Below are 22944 nucleotides of genomic sequence, written 5' to 3' on the forward strand. Positions count from 1 at the left end.
TATTGCAGGGGCTGGAATTCTGTTCTGACCATTATCAAAATCCACCCCAAAACCTATATTGTAAATAGCACTCCGCACACCCCCTGCCAAACATGGCCATTTCCAGGGTGTCAGAGTGGCAGGATGAGGAAGAACAAATCCAGCTATTTTCCTATGGACATGCTGTAAGAAACATCCCAAAGGCTCTCTGGAGGTCTCTGCAGATGCCTGTCATATCTGCTTTACAGAAGATTTTGCCTTTGGAAACAATTCACCCCTCTTGGTCTTCTCACACAGGTTTATGGTACTTTTACTAGATCTGCCCATGACTCAGATTAATTGGGGGATGTGAGTATTCACCACCACCCCACCTCAAATTGAGATCTTACAGTTACTGTAGAATTGATGAAGCCTAGAGTGATCTTCCAAATTTCACGCTCTGGAATTATAAGACCCCTCTATTTTTTATATTTTCACAAAACTTCTGTGTTTCTCTTCCTCTTCCTTTGCTAACTAGGCAAAGGCAGTTCTAATGGTGCATGTGGATGTTTTCTTCTCATAGGTTTTTGTGAACTTCGCTAAACAACAGATGGAGGATGAGGAAATTCCTCTACACCCTCGTGCAGCTGGAGCAAACAGAGAGGTGAAGGTGACCCCTGCTTTCTATCGACAGGCAACTGCTTAGAGGAGCTATGTAGCAGCTGAAGCAAAGTCCCCAGCAGCTGAGGATTGTGCCTAATGACTCTTGCTGGACAGAGTGATGGGTTCAAATGAGCTTGGTCAGAATTCTTCTCTAATGCAGCCATCAGCTATGAGTGTGGGTACTTTTTAAAAAGCTAAGTCTTCATGTCATCACTTCCTACTTTAATTCTAAACCAAAAGTGGAAAACAGCATGGATAGTAACTCTTTAAAAATGTGGAATTTATCTTGTGCAGAACATTAGGATTTAGTATCAACCAAGCACCAGTCTTCACTCAGTTCATTTGGACTTCTTCCTAACAGATGTTTAAGTTATAGCTAAGAATGATCTAGTTTTCCACTTACGATTCCCAGTTTCTATTTTATGGATAGTGATACATAGAAAGAGAGAGACTCAGAAAGTTTTATTCCACAGGAAAAAATAGTCTACTGTTTTTCTAGACATTTTTTGCTAAGATTTCATGGATTCACAGGAAATTTTTCATCTTCCGTGGCCTTCATTACATTCCCAGCTCATTTCTGTTAGGTCCTAGTTTTAACTTGGGAAGCAAAACCTGTCAGCAGATAGTGAAAATTCCAAAGGTTGGATACTCACTTCAGCTTCACTTCAGCCTCATGAAACCGATCAGCAGTGGAGTTCACATGTGCCATTTTCTCCACTGTGAAAATCTAATAGGAGTATTTAGCCTAGGCCTAGAACATCAGTTTGTAAATTTGTGATGTCAACATGAAACCACGTGAAAGAAATCCCCAAGGTGCTATTAATTTTATCACCTTTTTAGAATCCCATAGCATGAGTATTACACTATTTGTGGCTTGAGCTAATCTCTAAATGAGTAACCTCTATTGTTTGTTGGAGGTTTTTTTTAATCTTTCAATGTTATAAGTTACTCTGAAAAGCTTGTCAAAGGTAGACATTTTTCACATAAATAAATATCTAGTGTTTTTTTCAGCCGCAGTGCTGTAGGTTAGGAGACATAAGTCCATTGATTTCATAGCATGGCTATTGTCAGGCCAGGAAAGGCAATGGCATGTATATAGAGAACTTCCTAGCAAGCTTGTGAGGAACTGTTTCCTTATGCCAGGGTGACCAACATGGCAGGCAGCAGACATCAAATACCTAAGGAATTCTTATGAAGAATTGTGTTTGCTGTGTCTGAGTGGACAGCTCTTGATGAAATGGGCTAGTTTACCAGGAGGGGAGATTTTTGATTGAACATTAGGAAAAACTTGTCAATGATCAGAAAGTGTTTGTTTTTTAAATGAAACCAATTAAAGTGCTGGTGGGATTTTGTGTCCTGGAAGTCTTCCAGCAGACATCATAGACGTTCTAGTTCTCGATTTCCGACACCAAGCCAGAGGGTTGAACTACATGACCTACAAGACTGCTGCCAATATTTTGATTGTGTTTTGTAAGTCACCTTGATAATTTTAAATAGAAAAATGATTAATAAATGTATGAGTGAATTTGAATGAAAATATTAAAAGTCGTTTGTTATGATTTGCAATTTTCCACTGCTTTAGGTAACTTCTCCCAGCTAGCACTTCCCATTTAACCGAAATGTCTGACTTTAGATTTGTATCAGACTGGGTATGCTGTTTACCCTATAGTGCAGGACAACTATAGAGCTCAGGATCAGGGATGGGCAAATGCACCTACTGCAAAGCTGTTATAACAATCTCTGACTGTACCCCAATTCCTGCTCAACTGTCCTTTTTTTGGCAAGGTAAGAAAGAAAGAAAAGGTAAACTGCCAGGAACAACAATTTGCCTTTTAAAATGAGCTGCAGGAACACCCCCAAAATCTTTATTTTAAAAAAAACATGTCTTTCAGAACTACAAGTATCTAACCACTTCTGGGCCATTTTTGGCAGCTGCTGGAGGGTCCTGAGATACAATATTGAGCCCCAAGCCCAACAATATTACTCACCCCTTCTATATTGGATGTTTTTGGATTTCCATTTCCATGATCCATCACTATTGGCTATGCTACCTAAGACTGATGACAGCTGAAATCCAACAATATCTGGAAGGTCACACAAGTCCAATTCCCCCCGCTATTGCATACGTCTCTTTCAAACAGAGTGAAATTGCTTTGCCTGGTACAGAACAAAATTTAAATCTTCACCAAAAAGCTATAATATGTTATCTATTACAGTATTATAATTATTTGGACTGAGTTCAAAATATAAGCTTAAGTTTATTGCATATTCTCTTTACAAACTGTGGAAAAATCTGTACATTGTTTCTAGACAAATAAATATTTGTTGCTGAAGTCATAAAGCCTTATCACACGTGAAACAGGAGCCCCAAGTCAAAGCACTTCCATAGCGAGGGTGAAGCAGGGTCACTTCGAATCCAAGGCAATTCACGTGATGAACTATCACACGTGAAGAACTTAATTGTGATGATTCCTGAGTCAAAGCGGAGTGAAAGCACTTTGAATTACCACACCAGTGCATACCATGCGGATTCAACTATACGAATTGGCATCCTTGTGCATGCTCAGTGGGGGTCTGAATGCTTCGAGACCTTTTACGCTTCAGGAGTAAAGAAGGGGGCTACTTTCTAGTTCCACATTCACGTGAATGCAACCTTCATGTGAATTGTTCCTGTCATCTCTCCCCCCAGCCTCCGATGGCCTCTCCCTTTGCTCCCATTTCAAAGCTATGGAATTCTGGGAGTTGGAGTTTGTTGTGGTGTCTTTGGCTCGAGGCTATGGAATTCTGGGAGTTGGAGCCTCTGCCCCAGCCTCCAATGGCCCCCTCCTTTGCTCCCATCTCTCCTCAAGCCTCCTATTTCATTCCTTCATCCCTGTCATCTACATCTAAATCTATCCTTCCGAGCACCGGAAGCAAATGGGGCAAAATTGCAGCGCAGCATCATGGGAAATGTAGGACCTTGGAGGTTTTGGGGGTACCAGGACGGACGTAAAGCTGCATTCCACACCAGACCAATTCGGAGTGAAATCAAAGTGAGCTTGGAAGCAATTTCTGTTAATTCACTTGTTACCGAATTCACCAAAATGAAGAGTCACTTTGGATTCATTGCGGAAGTGCCACAGAACAACCCCCCCCCCAGAGAAAGCAATCACGTGTGATAATACATCACATCATGTGAATTCGCATTGTTGAACCTGCAGTCACATTGAATCAGAGCTGCAAAAAACCCTATGTGATAAAGCCCATGCACAAGTTCTTTAAAGTTTGAGACAATATTGCCCCCATTTCTTGATATGATCTGTGCAGAGCCTTCTTAAATCATACTGACCACTCTAGGAAAAACTCTAGGTAGCATTTCTTTCAAATCTAGGCTATGTGGAATATTGTTGGAGGACTGCAGTTCAACTTCAGTTTGTTTAGTGAGAAGTCTACATGCATCCCACTCTTGCTCACATTTACTTGGAAGTAATTTCCACTGAGTTCTGTAAGCCTTGCTGTCAAGTAATTGTGGGCAGAACTGCAATACAAAAATGTTTTCCAAGACTGAAAAACACAGATAGAATAATAACCATAGAATAAGGATGAGCCAATCTTTTATGATATGAATCATAATTTGACAACAGTCTAGTTGGAACTGTACCATTTCATTTTCCAGGACTGTATCAAATTATGATTCTTAACATAAAAGATTGCATTTTCATCTTCTTCTTCGTGGTCTCTGCGAATCATACAAATGGGTTTCACTAATGTTCTCTCTCAGTAACACTTTCATCAACATGTCAGTGTATTTGCCACAGCAAATGCCTTCATGAGACAATCCATGCAACATGTTCTGCTTTGGCTATTAGATGCAATCCCATCTGGAGACTTCCTTCCTTTCATATTCCCTAGAATATGCAAGTTGGTGAAATTCCAGACTATTTCGTGGCAAATTGTCATGCTTCCTCCCCTTCACAAATTTAAAAAAGCTTGGCCAACCAGACTGAGTTGGCTCCAAACATCCTTCACTACCAAAAAGGCAGTAAGGGAGGGAAAGAGAATCAATACTGAATCTCTTAACAGTCAAAAAACAAAAACACAAAACCCTGAGAGATGTGGTCTTCGAGCCCATGGTATTTCTTATAGCAGAATAGTTTCAGCATGCACCTTGAACAGTTCATTTAAATGATGATGCTATCATAACATTATCTTCTTTGTGTACAGATGTCTCTGTATAGTCCGCTGCTTCCCAAAATTCAGGATGGGACAAAGAAACATGTTCTTTATAGTAAGAAAGGAATGATGGACATTCTAAGGCTAGGATAATCCTTAAATTCTCGTATATAGGTGCCATGTTTATCCTTTGCCCAGACTGTCATCTGTATGAAACAGAGTAAGGTGAACAATCCCACTGCAAAAGATAGAGAGAAATACAGTCAAACTTCATAAAATAGGCCAGTCAAAATAATGCCTTAAAAATTTAAAATCAAAAGTACTATTCACCTGGTACGCATTGTGTCATGATAGTAAAACCAATCCATGTCCCCAGCTGCAATGGCCAAGAAAATTCAGAACAATTTAATCTGATTAAAACTGCTAAAAGATCCAATAAATACCCACAACAGAGCTATTTCCATTATCAGTTTAACAGATGAAAACAGTACAACTGAAATATGATTGTGCACCCAATCAGAACATCACCCAGTGTTTTCTCTACATGTGCATTTAATCCACACTGCCTTGCAGAGATATAACTAAACATTTCTGTGGCCTGTTACAGACTGCCAAAATAAAGCTGCTTCGGGTCTCTTTGGAGGTATGCTGTTTAAATGATGCATGCATCCTAAGAATCCGGAAGCTGCACCAAAGCTGCACTCCAGTGCTTAGGAATGGAGTGTGGCTTTGGCGTGACTTCCCGACTCTTAGGACCCATACATCATTTAAACAGCATACCTCCAAAGAGACCCAAAGCAGCTTTATTTTGTCAGTCTGTAACAGGCCAATGTTTTACCCTCTTCATTTCTGGAGAGTGATAAACTTTACAGTTACAGTTATTTTGTTTCTGTTCAACATGTGAGTTTTTAAGACTGAATGCAGGTCAGCTGTGCTAGGAAAGGGCAGTCCCACCTTGCAACTATCAGTTAGTCAAACATGCAAAGGTTTAGGCTACAGCTACCCACCATGCCTCCAAAAACTAGGTGACTATATCTCTTGTCCTATGCTACTACTATTTCCTTCCAAAGAGTTTTACCTCTGAGAAGTTAACCCCAAGCATTTCTTCCAATTTTCATCAAGTTCAAAACACCATTTGGAAATCTGGAAAATGCAGCCAATGTCCATACTCTAGTTTTTGTCTTTTTGCTTTTCCTTTTAAATAAATCACTCCCTTGCAATTCTGGGCTCCGCTTTTCAATGAATGTGTGGGGGTGTTTGACATTCAGAAGTTACATTCTAGGTGCTTCCACAGAAATGTTTTGTTGTCAACTGCAGAAAATTAAAGGGGTAGGTGGATTCCAGATATTATTATACCCCCCCCCCATTGCTTTTGCTATATTTTTTCTTTCCACAATAAATCAATTTGGGAGATAAAAGGTGGAACTGGTGTTGTTATGTGCCTTCAAGTCATTCCAATTTATGGTGACTTTAAGAGGAACCTATTTTGGGGTTTTCTTGGCAAGATTTGTTCACAGGAGCTTTGCCATTGCCTCCCCTGAGGCTGAGAGAGTGTGATTTGCCCAAGGTCACCCAGTGGGTTTCATGGCTGAGCAGGACACTATGTCTTTTGACTGCTAATCCTACCTTCTGTTACACCATTCTTTAGCTCAATGATGTTAAAAACCCCAGCTAAAAATCAAGAATTTATCTCACTACAGTATTGGTGAGACCCAGCATGGTGTAGTAGTTTGCGTATTGGACTACAACTCAGTACCAGGGTTCAACTCCCCACTCAACCATGGAAACCAATTCAGTGAGTCACACTCTCTCAGCCTCAGGGGAAGGTGAAGGCAAACCCACTCAGAAAAAAATCTTGCCAAGAAACCCCGTGCCTTAGGATTGCCATAAACTGGAAACCACTTGAAGGCATACAACAACAACACAGTATTGATAGGTAGGCAACAGACTGCAGGATCTTCTTTGTCTTTTGATAGACCTCTGAGACTCACTGATTGGAGCCTGGTGCAAAGGACATAATCCCTAGAATTAAAGGTCTAAACCCATGAATTTGTTCAGAGTACCAGAACTGAACAGAGCTCACAGCCCTACATTTAAAAGCAACTCAAAGCTACCCCAGGCTTCATTCCAGCATTCCAGCTGTAATTGTTAAATAATTGTGAATCAGACCAGTAAATCCATCTTGCTATCTGCTCCTACTCTACAATATGAGATGGAGATAATATAATATGGAGACAGCTTAATATATTTTTGATACCCAGGGCAGAGAATTCAAATGGCACACAAAATGCAATAAACAAAATAATGAAATAATTAAGGAAATAACCATTTAAAAAAAAAACAGTTTATACAGAATGATTTGCTCTGCCTATCCTGGCTGTATTTCTCTGCCAGTCTTCTCCCTGATAATTTGCCCTTTCATAAGCTACCACACAGAAGGTGCTAGAATCCCATTTATTTACACAAACACACACTGCTTGCAAAGTACAGAGTCCAATGTTTTATCAACACAAAGGAGTTTATCACATGGGATAAATCCCATGCAGAAACTAAAATTAAACTGAAAACAACCCGCATTTGCGGGATGTTTTTCAGACAACGTTTACGTGAAAGAGAAATAATGTGAAAATAACCGGAACACAAAGTCGTCAAAACCAGCTCCTTTTTACTTTTGCTAAATTCTGAAAGTACAAAGGAACCTTTCTGTTTGGATTATTTTTGCATTATTTCTCTTTCACACCAATGCATCTCACAAACAACGCCCAGGTTTTAAAATCCCATTTCTGCACGGGATTTTACCAATTTGCCCTCCGTGTGATAAACTCCAAAAAAACACCTGTAATTCAAGCCTTCAAGGTTGTTAATGTGTTGAAGTTCATAGCAATTTAGAATATATATCCATCAAGCAAAGGCTAAATCATACAGTATTGTCTGATAAAGTACATACCTCATAGGTATAGTTAGGGCAGGAGACAAAATAGAATAGCCATGTGAAAGGATTCTTCGTTGGATAAGGGATCTTACAGGTTCTGGATCCTGTCAATTAAGAGGCCCAAACATAGTGTTTTAAAATGGTACCTTCTCTCATTATTTTTTCATACTGTCCAATTTTTCCCATATGGGTAACATGAGTAATATATAGCTACTTGTTTTGCTGACACACCTGATCAGAGTAGCACTATATAGATTCATTCATTGTAGATCAGGAAAAATTACATCTTTCTCAGAGGTTCGATTAGAAAGAACTATTTTTCACTTCTCTCTAGGAAGTTCTTGGACTGTTGTACGGCGGGGTATCAGACAAAGGAGGTTATCACACCATGCCATTTTGACAGGTTATACTCTTCAAAAACTGCTATAGCTGTACTCATAACAATAGCTGATAGTTGAAAATGTGTATCGCATCCTTGCCACATTTGCACTGTAATAGCGTGACTTACATATTTTTCATCTGCACAAATGCTGCTATCACCATCCCATTTGCCCAGACTTGTGCTTCTGACTGCTATGCTTCATTTTTTAAAAAATAAATAAATAAAAATACTAGGCATTTGTAGCTCCATCAGCACAATTCTGTGGTCAATGTCTGGCAGATGCTGACCACAGAGTTGCACTGCAGGACCTAGAGATTCCTAGAGAGGTGTTCTCTCAGATAAAAACATAGTGTTTTTGTTATTTGTGGTTTTCCCACATTCGTGAGGGTCCTGTGCCTTTAACCCCAGAGAATGTGGAGGGACAAGTGTATTTCACACTGTAATGTTTTCTTACAGTTTCCCCTTGTTGCTGGCCTAATTTCCACAGCTAGCAAGTTACATTTCAGTCAATATTGTAGGATCCCAAACTTTAAAAAATTTACTGACAAATTAAATGAATCCTGTGCATGCGTGTGTGTGTTTGTTTTTTATTCAAGGAACTTTTAAAAAAATAGGAGGAGAAAAGCACTCAGCTTTTACCATCTCTTCTCAGATTACTAAGTGCAACATGGATAGAAAAGTTTCCAGCTTCACAGGTCTGTCATGAAAAAGAGAGAGAGAGAGAGAGAGATGAAAAACAACAAAAATACAATTGATTAATACTTAGAGGATATACAGACAGGCATAAAGGGTGGCCGCCTGCCGCCTGCCCTGACCACCCCAATACCTCTGTCATGCCGCCTGTCCAACCAGATGGCGGTGGGCATCATGCTGTTTCTGCGGCGCAGCGTTAAGACATGCTGTGCCAAAGAAACAGGGGAATGCCACCACCACAGCAGCAAGAGCAGCTTTTTGCTGGCTCCAAAAGGAGCAGCTTTCTGCTGCTTTTGGAGCCAGCAAACCACTGGATTGTGGCTACGGCATGCAGTTCCTTTGGGGCTGTCTGTTTAGGCCCTTATTTTCCCTAGTCAAACAAAGGCAGACCTCAGGCAGACCTTCCTAAAACTCCACTCTGTGTTTTGAGTTCCTATTTGGAATATGTAGTCTATGGGGATCCCATAGGCCTTCCCAGCCACAAAGCAATGATTCTAAAAGGGATGGTTGTTCCATTTGTTTCACAAGCAGCCATGGCTGCTCAGTGCTGCTTATGGTTAAAGCTGAATAAGGGTCACTATCATCAAATTACTATTTCTCTGACTGGCCAGCTTCCTACCCTGCCAAAATATCCAAAATGGGGGTCTAAAGAGCATTTACTATTTTCTTCTGATGTGTCCTTGTTGGTAGACACAGCAGTGTGTATTTAGAAAAGAAAGATTGAGAGAGAGTCTGGAGAGATGCACCAGGTAGAAAAGACTCCATCCGCTGCCACCCTTTCACCAACAGCCCTAATTCATTGTTTGTTCATCCAAAAGATCCCTCAGCCTTCTACTCCTCAGCTTCCACCTGAAAGAGGTTCTCCACCTCTCAATGTTGGTTTCTTAAGCCATGGAAAAACCAAAGGTAAAGGCCCCAAGTAGGGTGCATACTCCAGAGTCACAGCATTCTGACATTTCCACAGCACTGGGAGGTTCCTAAGAGCAGGTCAAAAGGGATAGAGGAGCAATATTCCCCAGTCATTTCCTCCCAACCCCTATTTACTTCCCATAGTAAATAGCAGGAGAGAAAACATTTATACTCGCTTTATGGCTATGTTGGTGGATGGTATGTCTGATGGCTTTGGATACCTTGTAGTGTGTATCCAGAATCCCTCTTGAACCACACTGTTCTTCACTAAGCCCACTTTTTATGTGACCCATCACTAGTGCTCTAACACCAGAGTCTTTATTTATGTAATAATAAATAATATTTTGCTTTTCATGACCCAAGGTAACAGGCAGTGGATGAATCAAAGATCAGATCTCCTACAAAGTTGCAGGCAATCCAATCTATGCTATGGCTCCTGGCACACTGTTCCAAGGACCAGAGAACCGCAGCCTAAGGACTTTATCACATGAGGGACAACAACAGTGATTAACCCATTATTATCATGCAATTGCGCTAATGGTTTTCATACAACATTGTGTTCAAAGTGATATTATCCCGTGAATAACCCATTATTATTTCACAATTGCACTAATGATTTTCATACAACTTCAAGGTGAAATATGATTAAAGTGCCATTAATCCATTAATAACCAGGCAAGAAACAGCAGCAAATCATTCATGGGGTTTTCCCATGAATGACCTTTTGCTATTTATTGCCTGGTTATTCCCTGGTTATTTCACAGAATAAAGGCTCTTGTGTTAATCTCATTTTAATTGCATTTTAATTGCACAATTTTATCGGGCTAATCACTTTTTAAAGTTCCAACTGAACTGGTACTGAAAATGTTTCTGGGGAGTTTATCAGACCCCCCCCCCCCCCCGGTCTGATAAACTCCCCAGAAACATCTGCATTCTCCATAGAAGTTCTAAGTTACAATAAAGGACATTTGTTACATGGTCACAGGGGTGTCACTAGGGGGGTACAGGCCACACCAGGTGACATCCTAAGGGGAAGTGACCCCATTGCTCCCATAACATCTGTCTTTTGGGCTGTGGCATCTTTTTTTTTAAATTAAATTTTGATCTTTCTTATTCCTTTTAAATTTTAAAAACATATCTTACCAAATGTTCACTTTAACCACATGAAACTGCATATATATAAATACATTTAGACTATGGATATGATACTGTAATTTAAAGGTATAATTTTAATATTGCTAGTTGTTTATGTCACAACTATTACCATTACATTCACTGTTACACAGAAATTATGATTTATGAGTAAAATGAGTACAAAAACATTACTAAGGATTCTGCGTTGTGTGATATGGGAGGAGGCGAATCGAGGGGTGACCATGAGTTACTGTACTTGGTGATGCCACTGCGTGGCCATGATTTAAATTCACAGCATACTTACAAGAACCATGATCAGAGCAAAGTTGACTTGTTTTTGCCCATAGGCTACAAAACAAAATATTTGTGAAAGTTGTGTTTAGCATTCAATTAGCACTTAGGATACAACATTTTCAAAATAACTGTGACTTTTTTTGCAACTTACAGGGTGGTGTGTAAAGAGGGTGGTTGATATAATAAGCAAGCCAGGCAGCAAATCCCCAGTAATAGGCACAGTTCTGTAAAACAAAGCATTTATATCTGTGTTAATATTTTGCAGTATGTCGAGCTGTTGCCAGTATTTTATCTTGGTACGTGTGTGCTGGCACATCTGTGTATGTACACATGCAAACACACATTTGAGATCCATAACTTTATCTCTCCTTAATGTAGCCAAAAAACAAAACCCCGGAAGGGACTACACAGAGAACACAGTTCTCAGGGGCTGCCATTAATGGAACTAAGTATACAAATCTCTCCCTGTGGCTTTAATTCCCTTGGATAAAAGAAATTTTAGTTATCTGTTAATTTATAACATTTAGTACTGCTGACAATGCCACAAATATGATTTATAGATGTCAAGACAGAAGAGAAAAAAGACATTAAAAATGCGAAATATTTTGGGAAGACATTTGAAATGGAAGAAAATTTTAAATGGAAAGTAATATTTCTCTAATACTTAACACTAGTCATTTCAATGAGATTATTGCTGTTCATTTATTTGTAATACAATTGCAAGTTTATAAGAATGAAATATTTCAGATGCCAGAGAAAAGCTTTCTATCAGCGTAACAAGACATTTAAGACATGATCCTTGATTTACTCTAGAACACAAGAATACACCAAAAGACTTCCCAACCTTCTGGTGGGAGTTGTACCAATTTCCCATTAAGTGTGAGCAAGCCATAGTTCTTCGGGTGCATAAAAACAGTCTCCCAAACATTAACTTAACCTGAACTCATAGAGGCTTTTTCTGTTAATATTTAATGATACATCACAAAAATAAAGTTAACTGAGGCAAGAATGGGTGGATGATCTTGTCAGGTTCTGAAAGGTGGAAAGTCCAAATACACACTGAGAGTATGCCGATTCTTTGGGTAACACAGGGACACGATCCTACTCCAACCTCCAAGGTTTAGCTTTAGCTGTCTTGTGGAAGAGATTTCCTATTTTCCAGCATGCCACAGCCAAGCTATTAAATTGGAGGAGGAAAAATCTGAGGTGAACCTATATTTTCTTATTTATTTTAAGTAAAGGGTCACCATGAATCAAGGTGACTTCAAGGCAGTTAACAACAATGATTACTTATTTTTTTTGGTTCATAGATGTATTTCCCTTCCACAGAATTACAAAACTGCACATAGTGTTGAAACCCGAAACATGCAAATTATAACAACAAAACCAACTCAAAATAAAAAGCAGCAGAAAACCAGATGAAAATTAGAGGTAATTTTAAAAAAAACATGGGAAAATAAAAAGAATTTGCCTGGAAACAAAAAATTAACCAACCCTCAGACAACCAGCAAGCCTCTAGAGGAGTGGTACTGTATATATAGTGGATCATATATATCACAGACAGTCCCTTCTCTTCAACTGTCTAAGGAGATTATGGGACACAGATGGGATAGAGATGGGATCGCTCCCACATCCTTATCCCATCACAAGCCTTTCAAAACGTAGCATTGATCCTGTCATTATCTTGTCATTGAAGCAGCATTGCATTAACATGAACTCCCATTAATGCAAAATACTGGGCAATGCCACTTCAATGATGGTACAATGATGAGAAAATGACAGGATCAGCGCAATGTCATTTGAAAGTCCTTCCTGCAATTGTGTGAGAAGGACCGGACAGTGATGGGGACAATGACATCTCATCCCCCCTGTGATAATCTCCTAAAATAGAAGATGTCAGAAGCACATTTTCTTCTCAAAGATTGGAACATTTGTTTTATTTTTTACAGTAACTTTTTAGTGCTAACCACTACTCTGAAGGAATGTTTAATGTGTCGCTCATGTTTCTTCCCTCTCCAAAGTTAGTTTGAAAAGTGGAACAAAATACCTCACCTTTAGGAGCAACAATCACTCATTATCCATTTATTTAAGACATTTATGCATCACCTCCTGATCCAACAAGCTCCTTCAGGCCATGCACAACGGGTAAAACACTTTTAAATGGTACTGAAAAGTTCATCTACACTGAAACAGTAACAATCCTGCCAGCCATTCACAAAAACAGTGTCATTATGCCCTTATTACTCTCTAAAAGTACCAAAATAATATTACAGGTTACTTGTAAGAGGTTATATTCAGACACTATTTCTTGCATAGGTCCTGAAACAACAATCCATTAAATGTAAGCCATCATTGATGATGTTTGTTTTCACCAATCCCAAGGCAGTAAAATATTTTGAAAAGATGATTTTCTGTATTGGACCCAACCCAGCACTAAATGGTTTAATTAACGTGAACAACCACATTCAGGGAAAATACTTGATTTATTACAAGAGAATATTCCTGGGCGAATAGCAAAAGCTTCTAGTGTAAGTGGTCTTTAGTTCAGCGGAGATCAATAGCAGTAATATTATAACTGGCTAGCTGCCACAGGGCAGCTTATTCTTCAAAAGCCCTGTCATTAAGCAGAAGGCTTAATGGGAGCAACTACCTTCTAAGAGCAGTTAAAGTATCAACAAAGGGATACACCTTTGTAAGGATCACAAGAACCTGCAACCTGGAGTTGTATCCTCTGCCCAAAGCGTCTTTATTTAGTAATATGTTGCAGCTAGAGAACCCATTTATTAAATTAAAATCCTTTATGTGCAGTGGGATGGTTCTCCTGGTATTACTCCCTGTGATCCTTCACCTCAAAAAACTTGGCAAGATTATAAACTGGTGTCTATCATAAGTAATGGACTGGATCTTTTAGTACTTTATAGGTAGAATGTAACAAATCTAAAAGAAATGTAAATGATCCACTTTTTACCATTCCATTAGATGTAAACTCCAAAATTAACATTAAACCCTTCCCATGTAACAGCACAACATGAATTGCTAGCTATAAATATACTATATTATTCCATTATCCATTCTGCAAAATTTATATATTGTAACATTTCCTAAATAGAATTTCATTCTACCTCGTTCATTACAATCCTTTTGCACACTTTTCTAACTTACAACAATGCCAGTAAGGCCTGACAGAAATTCCTTATATATGTTGCTTACTTGTCTGTGTTATATATACCAGAAGATGTAACTAATAAAGGGAGTGGACTACGGAAGTATTGTGCTTTTGGTAATTCTGCAGCTATATTCTTATGTTAAATCCACACATACACACCCATATCTTGGGAATAAGACTGCACAAGACCATTCACATGGCATACAGTATATGAGTATCAGCATCTCTAAATGAGACCTCCACACATTTGTCAAGTTGTGCATTATAGGAGCAGCCATTTTTCTAATCCACAAAACTCAGTGAAGGAAGAACAACTCCCAGAGGGAATGGTTGCTTTCAGCAAACTTCCAAAAGCTGCTCCTCACAATATACAATAGACACTACAAGCTGGATAAACAGGATTGGATTATGTGATCTCTTCACCAAATGGAATAGCTTCTTGTCTGGGGGTGAGGCTATGAGCTAGTGGACATTTCCACTACAGGAAAAAGGGAGAGGTGATTTTAACAGATTTTCCCCTGCCCTCTGCAAGCCCTCTTTGCCATTCCCCTCCAAAGGCACACTGATCCAGAGGGTCTCCCAACACTACAGAACAAATTTCCAGCTGCAAAGGTGAGCTAAATTCAGTAAAAACTGTCTTCCCACCCAATGTTTCCATCAGCACAGGGTTAGTTGGGATATACGCCACAAAAATCATCTGCCATTTTTCAAGCATAAAATTAGTTTTATAAAGTAGTACAGCTTGAATCACTGATATAAAATGCTTGGGGCCAGATGTATTTTGGATTTCACATTTTGTTGGATTTTGCAATACCTGTCTTTGCATATACGTACATAAGGAGTTATGGTGGAGATGGGACTCAAGTCTAAACACAAAATTCATTTATGTTTCATATACACCTTCTACACATAGCCTGAACATCATTTTATACAAAAAATTTAATAATTTTGTGCATGTATCCAAGTTTGTGTACACTGAAACTTCAGAAAGCAAAAGCCATCTTGGCCATCCATTAAAAATGTTTTGGTTTTTGGGATATTTCAGATTTCAGAATTCTGGATAAGGGAGGCTCAACCTGTAGTACTGAATTGATATAACTGGGAGCACTTACATGGCAGAAATAAAAAATGTATCATTATCACTGACAGCACTGCTTAGCCTAGAGCATTTCATTAAGCATTTTTATCTTCTTTACAGGTGAAACTATTTAATAATACACTACTAAAATTCTAAAAGTGGTGAAGGCGGATTTATTGTGAATTTACTTTGTACCTGCCATTCAATGCTTCCAGCCAACAAGGGTCCAAAAACAGAACTGGTTAATTTTAAATACCAATCTATGTGTTCAGAAAAGTTGTCAAGAGGAAAGGGGACATAGAAGTATCACACCTTGCAGCAGAAATTGGGAAAACAAGAATTTGGAATGATACAGCAGCATGTAGACGTCAATAGGAACATGTTGATGTTAATGCACAATGGGTTTCTCATTATGAGTGGCAGTACTTTACCCTACAAATGACACCCAAAGTTGGGCTAGTAGAGTACTGCTGAGAGTGGCCAGATTGAATTTTAAATAAGGGCTGCAAGTAGATTTTGTGACAATTTACCTTAACAATATTCCTCAGTGGCATAGTCCCATGGGAGAACCGATGAACAAATATTGTTTCAATCAACCTTTTGATGTAGTGGAAAGAATGGCAGATACATGCCAAGCTAGAAACAGCAAGATAAAAGCATTTCAGAAAGCTAAAGAGACAAATAGGGCAAGACAATTGGATTAAAGTTGTGATTTCCCCCAAAGTAATTAACTCCTCTGGCCTTCAAATGCAACTTACTTAACTACTGGATGTCGGCTCTTGGTAAACCTGTCATCCAGGCCATAGATAAAAGGCATGCGGAAATAAAACACAAAATAGATGAACAATGGCCCCGTATATTCTATCAGAAACACCTGAAAAAGAGAGAAAAGTTATTAGATGGTTCTCATAGTCATTCTCAGGGTACAGCTTACCAGCAAAGGCTTAAATGGTGACCAGGGCTAGATCCCCAAAACTCAGTATTGAATGCTATTCCCCAATGTTGAACCAGCACTTGTACTGCATTGCAAGTGGCACCCACATTTTATCAGTGGGTGAAACACCTCAGAACCCACCTTAAAGCAAACTAACAAGAAAAAGAATGGAGCTTATAGATGTGTAGTTAAACTCTATTTAAGTGTCAAACTAAACTGAAATACATCCAGCATGAATAATAAAGTATTCATAAGAAGGCTGATGACTTTGATAAAATTGATGAATTCAGTCAAATAGCTAAATAACTAAACAGGCTGGGGAAAATCGGTTCTAAAAAATTCTGTAGAAAGGCTTTATTGAAAACATAATCCATAAATAACTGAATCTCTAAATAATAAAGACACAACAGATGTTTTCATCAGTTTGGGTCAAATGCATGTGTAACTTCAATTAGATATTTCCATGGGAAGGTCACAGATGCAGTCGGCACAAATGATTACAGTAGGCCCTCTGTATCCACTGCTTTCTTATCCACAGATTCAAATATTAAATTCTGAAATGCAAATCTTGATTCTGCCATTTTATAGAAGGAACACTATTTTAGTATCCATTGTATTTAATGTGACTTGAACATCCACAGTTTTGATATCCATGGGGAGGTTCTGGTACCAAACCTCAGCAGATACCAAGGCCCCCTGTATTTCCAAAAGAGGTCCTATAAAGAGTGCCACGAACGAATCGACATTTTAGTAGAGTGCCACAGTATGTTAGAAAACTATTAATGTAGCAAAATCTTTAAGTATTGGTTCTATACCAAGATTATGATTGATGAAGATGTGATATCGAAACATCTACAGATATCCCCCCGCCCCCGCAGGATGACTATATTGTGGTGACACCTTCATGGTACCCCTTATCCCAATTTTACCCACATTTTATCTTAATTTGTAGAAGACAATGAAGGCACAGAGAGCATTGCTAGAACAGGTACCTCAAGCATTGGCAGCTCCTCAAAACCAATAGATGTAAACACTTACATGGATGTGAATGTCTGTGGTAATGAACAGTCAAGCATACTCAGGAGTGGGGAACAATATGGGAATCCCTCAGAAATCTGGAGCTGACCCTTAGCGATGAGGAGAGGAGATTGAGAGGCTTGCTGGAGGCTGTGCAATCCACCTTGGTCTTCTGTTCAGTATTACATGATTATAAAATAGATTTATGATCTCACCACTGCTGAGGATTCAATGTGACCATATCAAGCCCATTTTTGACTGCTAATAATAGTAATGATACTAATTGAAGGGTTTTTGAAGCACCGCAGATTGAGAAATGATGTCTACAATGTTCTCCTGATCACAAGGCACATTAAGACAAATAGTTATGTCAGGACTTCAAGAGGTGACAGGGCCTCCAGAGGCCAGTTCGCAATGTGCCCCATGACCATGAGAGTGTTGTCATTTCCAGCACCCTGATCTGTAGTGCCTTGGAAACTCTTTGGCTAGAGCAATGTCAGGATAAAAAAAGGAGGATTTGGGGGGCGGATGCATCATCAGATGTAACTCCGATGACGGATCTCCGTCATAGTAGTTACTTCTGATGATGCAGGTTCTTGGGCCTTTATAGTTCAACACTAGCCTTGTGATCGTGGGGGGGGGGGAACCCTACATACAGGTAAATGAGGTGGAGAACTGAGAGAGATACTCTAGCTTTCTTTTTAAAGATCACTGCATTTAGAGCCTACAATATTCTTTAAAATGATACTGCTTTTTACCTTCACTTACAGGAGGCTGGCAAGAGAGCAATATGCTACAGTGTCAGTTTCACAAGCCAATCTTGGAAGTAAAATGCAGGATACTGACTGTTGTTGGCTTGTTAACAAGGGTGTTGTCTATCAATGCTGTTTGTGCAACTGAAAGCCTGCTGAGTGGGTAAGCTGATAACAGAATAGTGGGATCATCACATCTTCTTTCACAGCAATGTGAGAATTATGCTGCTGTCCAGATGTTGCTGGACTGAAATCCCAGCAACTCTGACCAGAATAGCCAGTGCTGGTAAGGAGTGATGGAATGGCAATCCAACATAATCTGGAGGGTCACATGGTTCCCACCCTTTTATAAGTAACCTACAGTACTGTCTCATACCCTCAATGACATCACTAGGAGTGTGCGGACCACACCAGGTGACACCCTAAGGGGGGGGATGACACCACTGCTCCTCAAACACCTACCTTTTGGCAGAAACAAACTGTGGCATTAATCTGCTTCCCATTAAAATGCTTTAAGAGATGGTTGGGAGTGGGGTGAAGCTCAGTGGGAGGGGAAAGGAGAGGCCCCAGAATTGTTAAAAATTAAAATTGCAAAGTTCAAAATGTTAAGTTTTTAATTTAAAAAAATGATTTTTAAAAAATGTATTCTTTTATTTTTTTTTCTTTAAAAACATAACATTTTAACCCAAACTTCACTGTGAATAGGTAAATACATTTCAGTTGTGCATATGATATTGTAATTTGAAGGAATATTTTAATTTTGCTAGTTTTTGTCATAACTATTAGCATTATATTCAGTGATATATGGGAATTACGATTTACGAGTAACATCAGTGCAAAAAAAGCATTACTAATGAATCTGTATGGTGTGAAATGGGAGGAGGTCAATAAGTGTGTGTGTGACACCATGAGTCTGGGTGACACCAACCCTAGTGATGCCACAGCACACCACTGCAACATCCCCAGCCTCCCCCATCAATTTCCTTGCCCACCAAATGCCTTGTAGGGGCCATAGAGGGCATTTTTGCTCATTTTTGGTCCTCTCTGAAGCTCAGAAGGGGTCTTTTTCAAAACCAAAAATGACATCGAAGTCAACATTCAGGTCAATTCTTCTTAGGAAAAAAAGGGAGGACTAACATGGCAAAAAGCTGTGAAATTGCCCTTTCCGTGCCTAGAGGGTGTTCGGGGAAATTTGGGGGCAAAGACATTTTTAAAATTCCCCAACTCTGCTTTGGAGAGCCAGTGTAGCATAGTGGTTAGAGCACTGGACTATGACTATGGAGACCAGTATTTGATCCCCAGCTCAGCCATGAAACCCACTGGAAGGCAAGAGCAAACCTTCTCTGAACTAATCTTGCCAAGAAAACCCTATCATAGGTTAGCCTTACGTTGGCATATGTCGGAAACAACTTGAAGGCATACAACTGCTGGACTTGAGGCTGTTATCCAAACAGATGACATGACTGGAACCAGTGACCACATTGGCTAGGGGATACTGGGAGCTGTAGTCCCAAAAGGGACGTTTTCTAAGCTCTGGGTCAGGCAGCTTGCCTCTTCTTCAGGGCCAGTTGCCCTAATTTAGGAGGGCTGCATACAGTCCTTGGATTTTTGCACCTCCATCTGTCATTGCTTCCCACAAGCTGCTTTTTTCTTTTTGTCATGTTGCTGGGCAACAACTGCTGCTTTGCAATATGTTTATCTGCCAAGTTTTTGTGGCAATTATATATTTCCCCTGTGGATTTTTCATGCCACAGTCTTAACAAGCTTTTAAAAATGGACAAAAAAAGAGGCGAGGGAGGGAGGGAGAGAAAACTATTTGTAGAAAACTAAAGAACATAGGAGAACTGTACATCAGCACAAAGAGAAAGCAACGCAAAGATTAAAGTAAAACAGTTATTAATTAAAATGTCTGAAATGTTGAAGCTCACCATTGTCCATCCTATTTGGGGCCCTAAATCTTTAAAATAGAAGGTAGCTGTTGTGCCAACAGGGAGCAGCTGAAGCATTTCTTCATCCCTCAGTGATTTTCCTTCTGAGAAAAGAGAGGAGAGGTTACAGGGCTCAGTATCAGCTGAGGTGAAGTGAAGCATGTGGCTACCGATCAAATCTTGCATTTTTGGTAGACTTATTGGCATTGAATCAGACACATGCATTTATGGCAAGGAGCCTTGGCTGGATCCCAGCCTCTTATTCAGGCTATATCCTCTACTAATCTGGACAAATTGGAAGAGAACTGGTGGCAATTAAAACATCTGAAGCCGTTCTATACCAAGACAGACCCCTTTGTCAATCTGGTAATTTGAATTATTTGCTCTACTCTCACAGACAGGAGCCCTGTGTTTTCTCTTGCAAGGATATTTCTGAATCTTGTCCACCTGGCCAGAGATGTCAGATGCTCAGGTATAAAAGCTGTATGTACAATACCTCTGCAACTGAACTTTGGTCCCTCTCACTGCACACCCTTTAAAGGACCAGATGGTGGGCTTTCGTTTTAGATAACAATTATTGCCAGAAAAGTATTCATGGTTGTAGTTGCAGAGGGAGATGAAATGAGGGCCTTGTCCCTCAAATAAGAATTATGCCATCCCAAATGATTTTTTTATTCCGTTTCCAAATTTCTATCATTACGAATTATCATTACAAAGACTGGCTCATTGAAAATCATTCACAGCTAGTACTTTTATACTTGCTGTGTTTGCAATCCCTTGGTAACTTTATCTGCCCCCTTTTCTTTGGATGCCTAAACTGCACTTCTAAATACTCAACTGATGCTTTAAGCTACTGCAATGCTAGAAATTTGGAGACAGAAGGAAAATTTAGTATGGCAGGGTAGGATTTTTATTTGTGGGATGATGCCTTCATCTCTTTCTCACACTCACAGCAACATTTCTGAAAGTGTTGTGCAACAACTGGCTTTAAGAACTGGATTTTTACCTTCAGGCTATGTATATAAAGGTTAAGGTAAAGGTATTACTATGTCATTATACATAATGGGATTTGACCATGGGGGGGGGGGGGGGTTTCCTGGAACAAGTGGATACCAAGGGCAAGTAGTAGTAGTAGTAGTAATATACCACCACAAAGTTCTTCTTTGCCACATCATTGAAGCATGCAAGTAATCCTGGGCCCACCAGGGTTGTATCAGCACAGCACAAGCTATGGCAGATACTACTGAGCTGTTAGGCTTCAAACAAAGGCCTGGTGATAGCCCGTATGTCTACTAAACTAAGCTCAGCTAGCCTAGCTAAAAAGAGAAACTGGGCACCAGGTGACAACTTGGCCAGTGCAACTATAAACCTAATGATAGTATAAAATAGCTGCAATCTGTATTGGTGAAAGAACTAGCCACTCTGATGAAATAATGGATCATCAAAGTATATGAGATATCAATTACAATATCACTATCGCCATCTCCATCACCATCATTTACTTACGGGGATCAAGTCTCATAGACTGCCTTGCAGGATACCACTGGGGATCTGCAGAGATTTAAAAAATATTCACATTAAAAAATCCCCTCCCAATTTCCTAGCATTTTGATCTTCTAATTTAACCCCTGTGGATTGCAAATTATCTTGCTAATCACACTCCTTATGATTTAGTCAGGATTTAGCTATCCTGCTTTTTTCCTCTAGTGACATACAGCATCTATTATTTTCACTGAGATTTTCTTTTTTCTGAGATTCTTTTTCTGCCTGTGCAAAGAAACAAGAAGGAGCACTTTGCATAAGCTGCACTGCTACATCAACCCACAGTTTCTTGCCATGGCTCCTTATCTTTTCAGCAATTAAAAAAAAACCTTGCACTTGAAACTCTGCAGAGCATAGGTTACCTAGGATTTGCTCCACATTCCATGCAATTAAATATGCCATACTTCAAATATTTCTTCAACGCTGACCTCATTTTTAAACAGCCTTTTAAAAAACATACATACTTACATATTTTATGGAACATTAGTCTAATATCACTTATTGTAGCACGTGGCTCAACCTAGATAACAAAAAATATTATCAGTAAGCTTGCAGATATTTTTTAAAAAAGGATGTTCATGCTGATGGGTTCTTTTTAATTTTGGAAAATAAAAGAAGCACCCAGCTAGCTTTCCTGTCCAGAGTACAGGAATAATGATCTGGACTTGTTTTCGAAGGATTTCTAAAGTATTACTGAGAAAATAGCTCTAAAGCAATTTGAGCATTTAAAAAAAAAGGATAACAGAAAAGTGGTAGTAAACTTATGATTATTTACCTTTTCCAAAAAGCATAGTTGTTGCTTTGTCTTCCAGTCAAGGATTTCTACCTATCGGATGAAACCAAGTGGATAAATCAGTGAGGCTAATCTCATGGTTACAGTTCTTCAGGACTGGCATTGCCACAGGAATTGGCTGCCTCGGGAATGGGCAACCAATTCTTAGTTATGGACTTTATTGTTGTTCCTGTGTGCCTTCAAGTCATTTCCAAGTTTTGGTGACTTTTAGGTGAACCTATCATGGGGTTTTCTTGGCAAAATTTGTTCAGAGGGGGCTTGCCTTTGCCTTCCTCTGAGGTTGAGAGAGTTTGACTTGCCCAAGACCACCCAGTGGGTTTCCATGGCGGAGCAGGGATTCGAACTCTAATCTTCAGTTATGGCCTGAATATTAATGTCCAAGGAAGGGACGAGGTGCATGGAGGATTTTCAGATTGTATTTGCAGATCACAATGGAATCTTGGGATCTGTAGTTTGTTGTGGTACCAGAGCGCCCTGATAGAGGGGGTTAAAGATCTCACAAAACTACAAATCCCATAATTCCATAGCATTGCACCATGGCAGTTAAAATGGTGCCAAAAAGGCATTATTTCTGCAGTGCAAATGCAGCCACAGCCTCTGAGAAAGGCTTTCCTTTC

The 22944-nt window shown here is 39.4% G+C and overlaps 2 protein-coding genes across 6 annotated transcripts in view; one reads left to right on the forward strand and one right to left on the reverse strand.

The window, feature by feature from the left end:
• ABCA4 (ATP binding cassette subfamily A member 4) overlaps positions 1 to 2946 on the forward strand; it is a 121624-nt gene extending 118678 nt beyond the window's left edge. Inside the window, 1 exon segment of the mRNA XM_042463556.1 lies at positions 542 to 2946. Within this exon segment, the coding sequence (XP_042319490.1) occupies positions 542 to 664 (123 nt within the window). The 3' untranslated portion in view covers positions 665 to 2946.
• LOC121928617 (very-long-chain enoyl-CoA reductase-like) lies at positions 2860 to 22362 on the reverse strand. 5 transcript variants are annotated; one of them, XM_042463560.1, is made up of 12 exons: positions 22310 to 22356; positions 22003 to 22054; positions 21499 to 21543; positions 19993 to 20096; positions 16120 to 16235; positions 15892 to 15997; positions 11269 to 11341; positions 11128 to 11171; positions 8727 to 8784; positions 7721 to 7809; positions 5104 to 5149; positions 2860 to 5011 (listed from the first exon to the last, which is right to left on the reverse strand). In XM_042463560.1, the coding sequence occupies exons 2-12, from the start codon at positions 22016 to 22018 to the stop codon at positions 4884 to 4886; spliced, it is 825 nt and encodes a 274-aa protein (XP_042319494.1). In that variant the 5' UTR covers positions 22019 to 22054; positions 22310 to 22356; the 3' UTR covers positions 2860 to 4883. The 5 variants fall into 5 exon arrangements, with proteins under 5 accessions (XP_042319494.1, XP_042319492.1, XP_042319493.1 ...); XM_042463558.1 differs by lacking the exon at positions 22003 to 22054 and having other exon boundaries at positions 8721 to 8784; positions 22310 to 22362; XM_042463559.1 differs by having other exon boundaries at positions 8721 to 8784; positions 19993 to 20093; positions 22003 to 22352.
• Positions 22363 to 22944: the final 582 nt, after the last annotated feature.

The sequence above is a fragment of the Sceloporus undulatus genome, chromosome 4 (assembly GCF_019175285.1).
Source record: "Sceloporus undulatus isolate JIND9_A2432 ecotype Alabama chromosome 4, SceUnd_v1.1, whole genome shotgun sequence".
Taxonomy (NCBI): domain Eukaryota; kingdom Metazoa; phylum Chordata; class Lepidosauria; order Squamata; family Phrynosomatidae; genus Sceloporus; species Sceloporus undulatus.

Bases quoted from the DNA above. Each gene is read 5' to 3' on its own strand.
- LOC121928617 (XM_042463558.1), bottom strand. The intron at 8,785-11,127 runs GTAAGTATGCTG...TTTTCATGACAG, and splicing joins TTGCTCTGATCATGGTTCTT to ACCTGTGAAGCTGGAAACTT. The intron at 5,012-5,103 runs GTGAATAGTACT...TATCTTTTGCAG, and splicing joins CATGACACAATGCGTACCAG to TGGGATTGTTCACCTTACTC.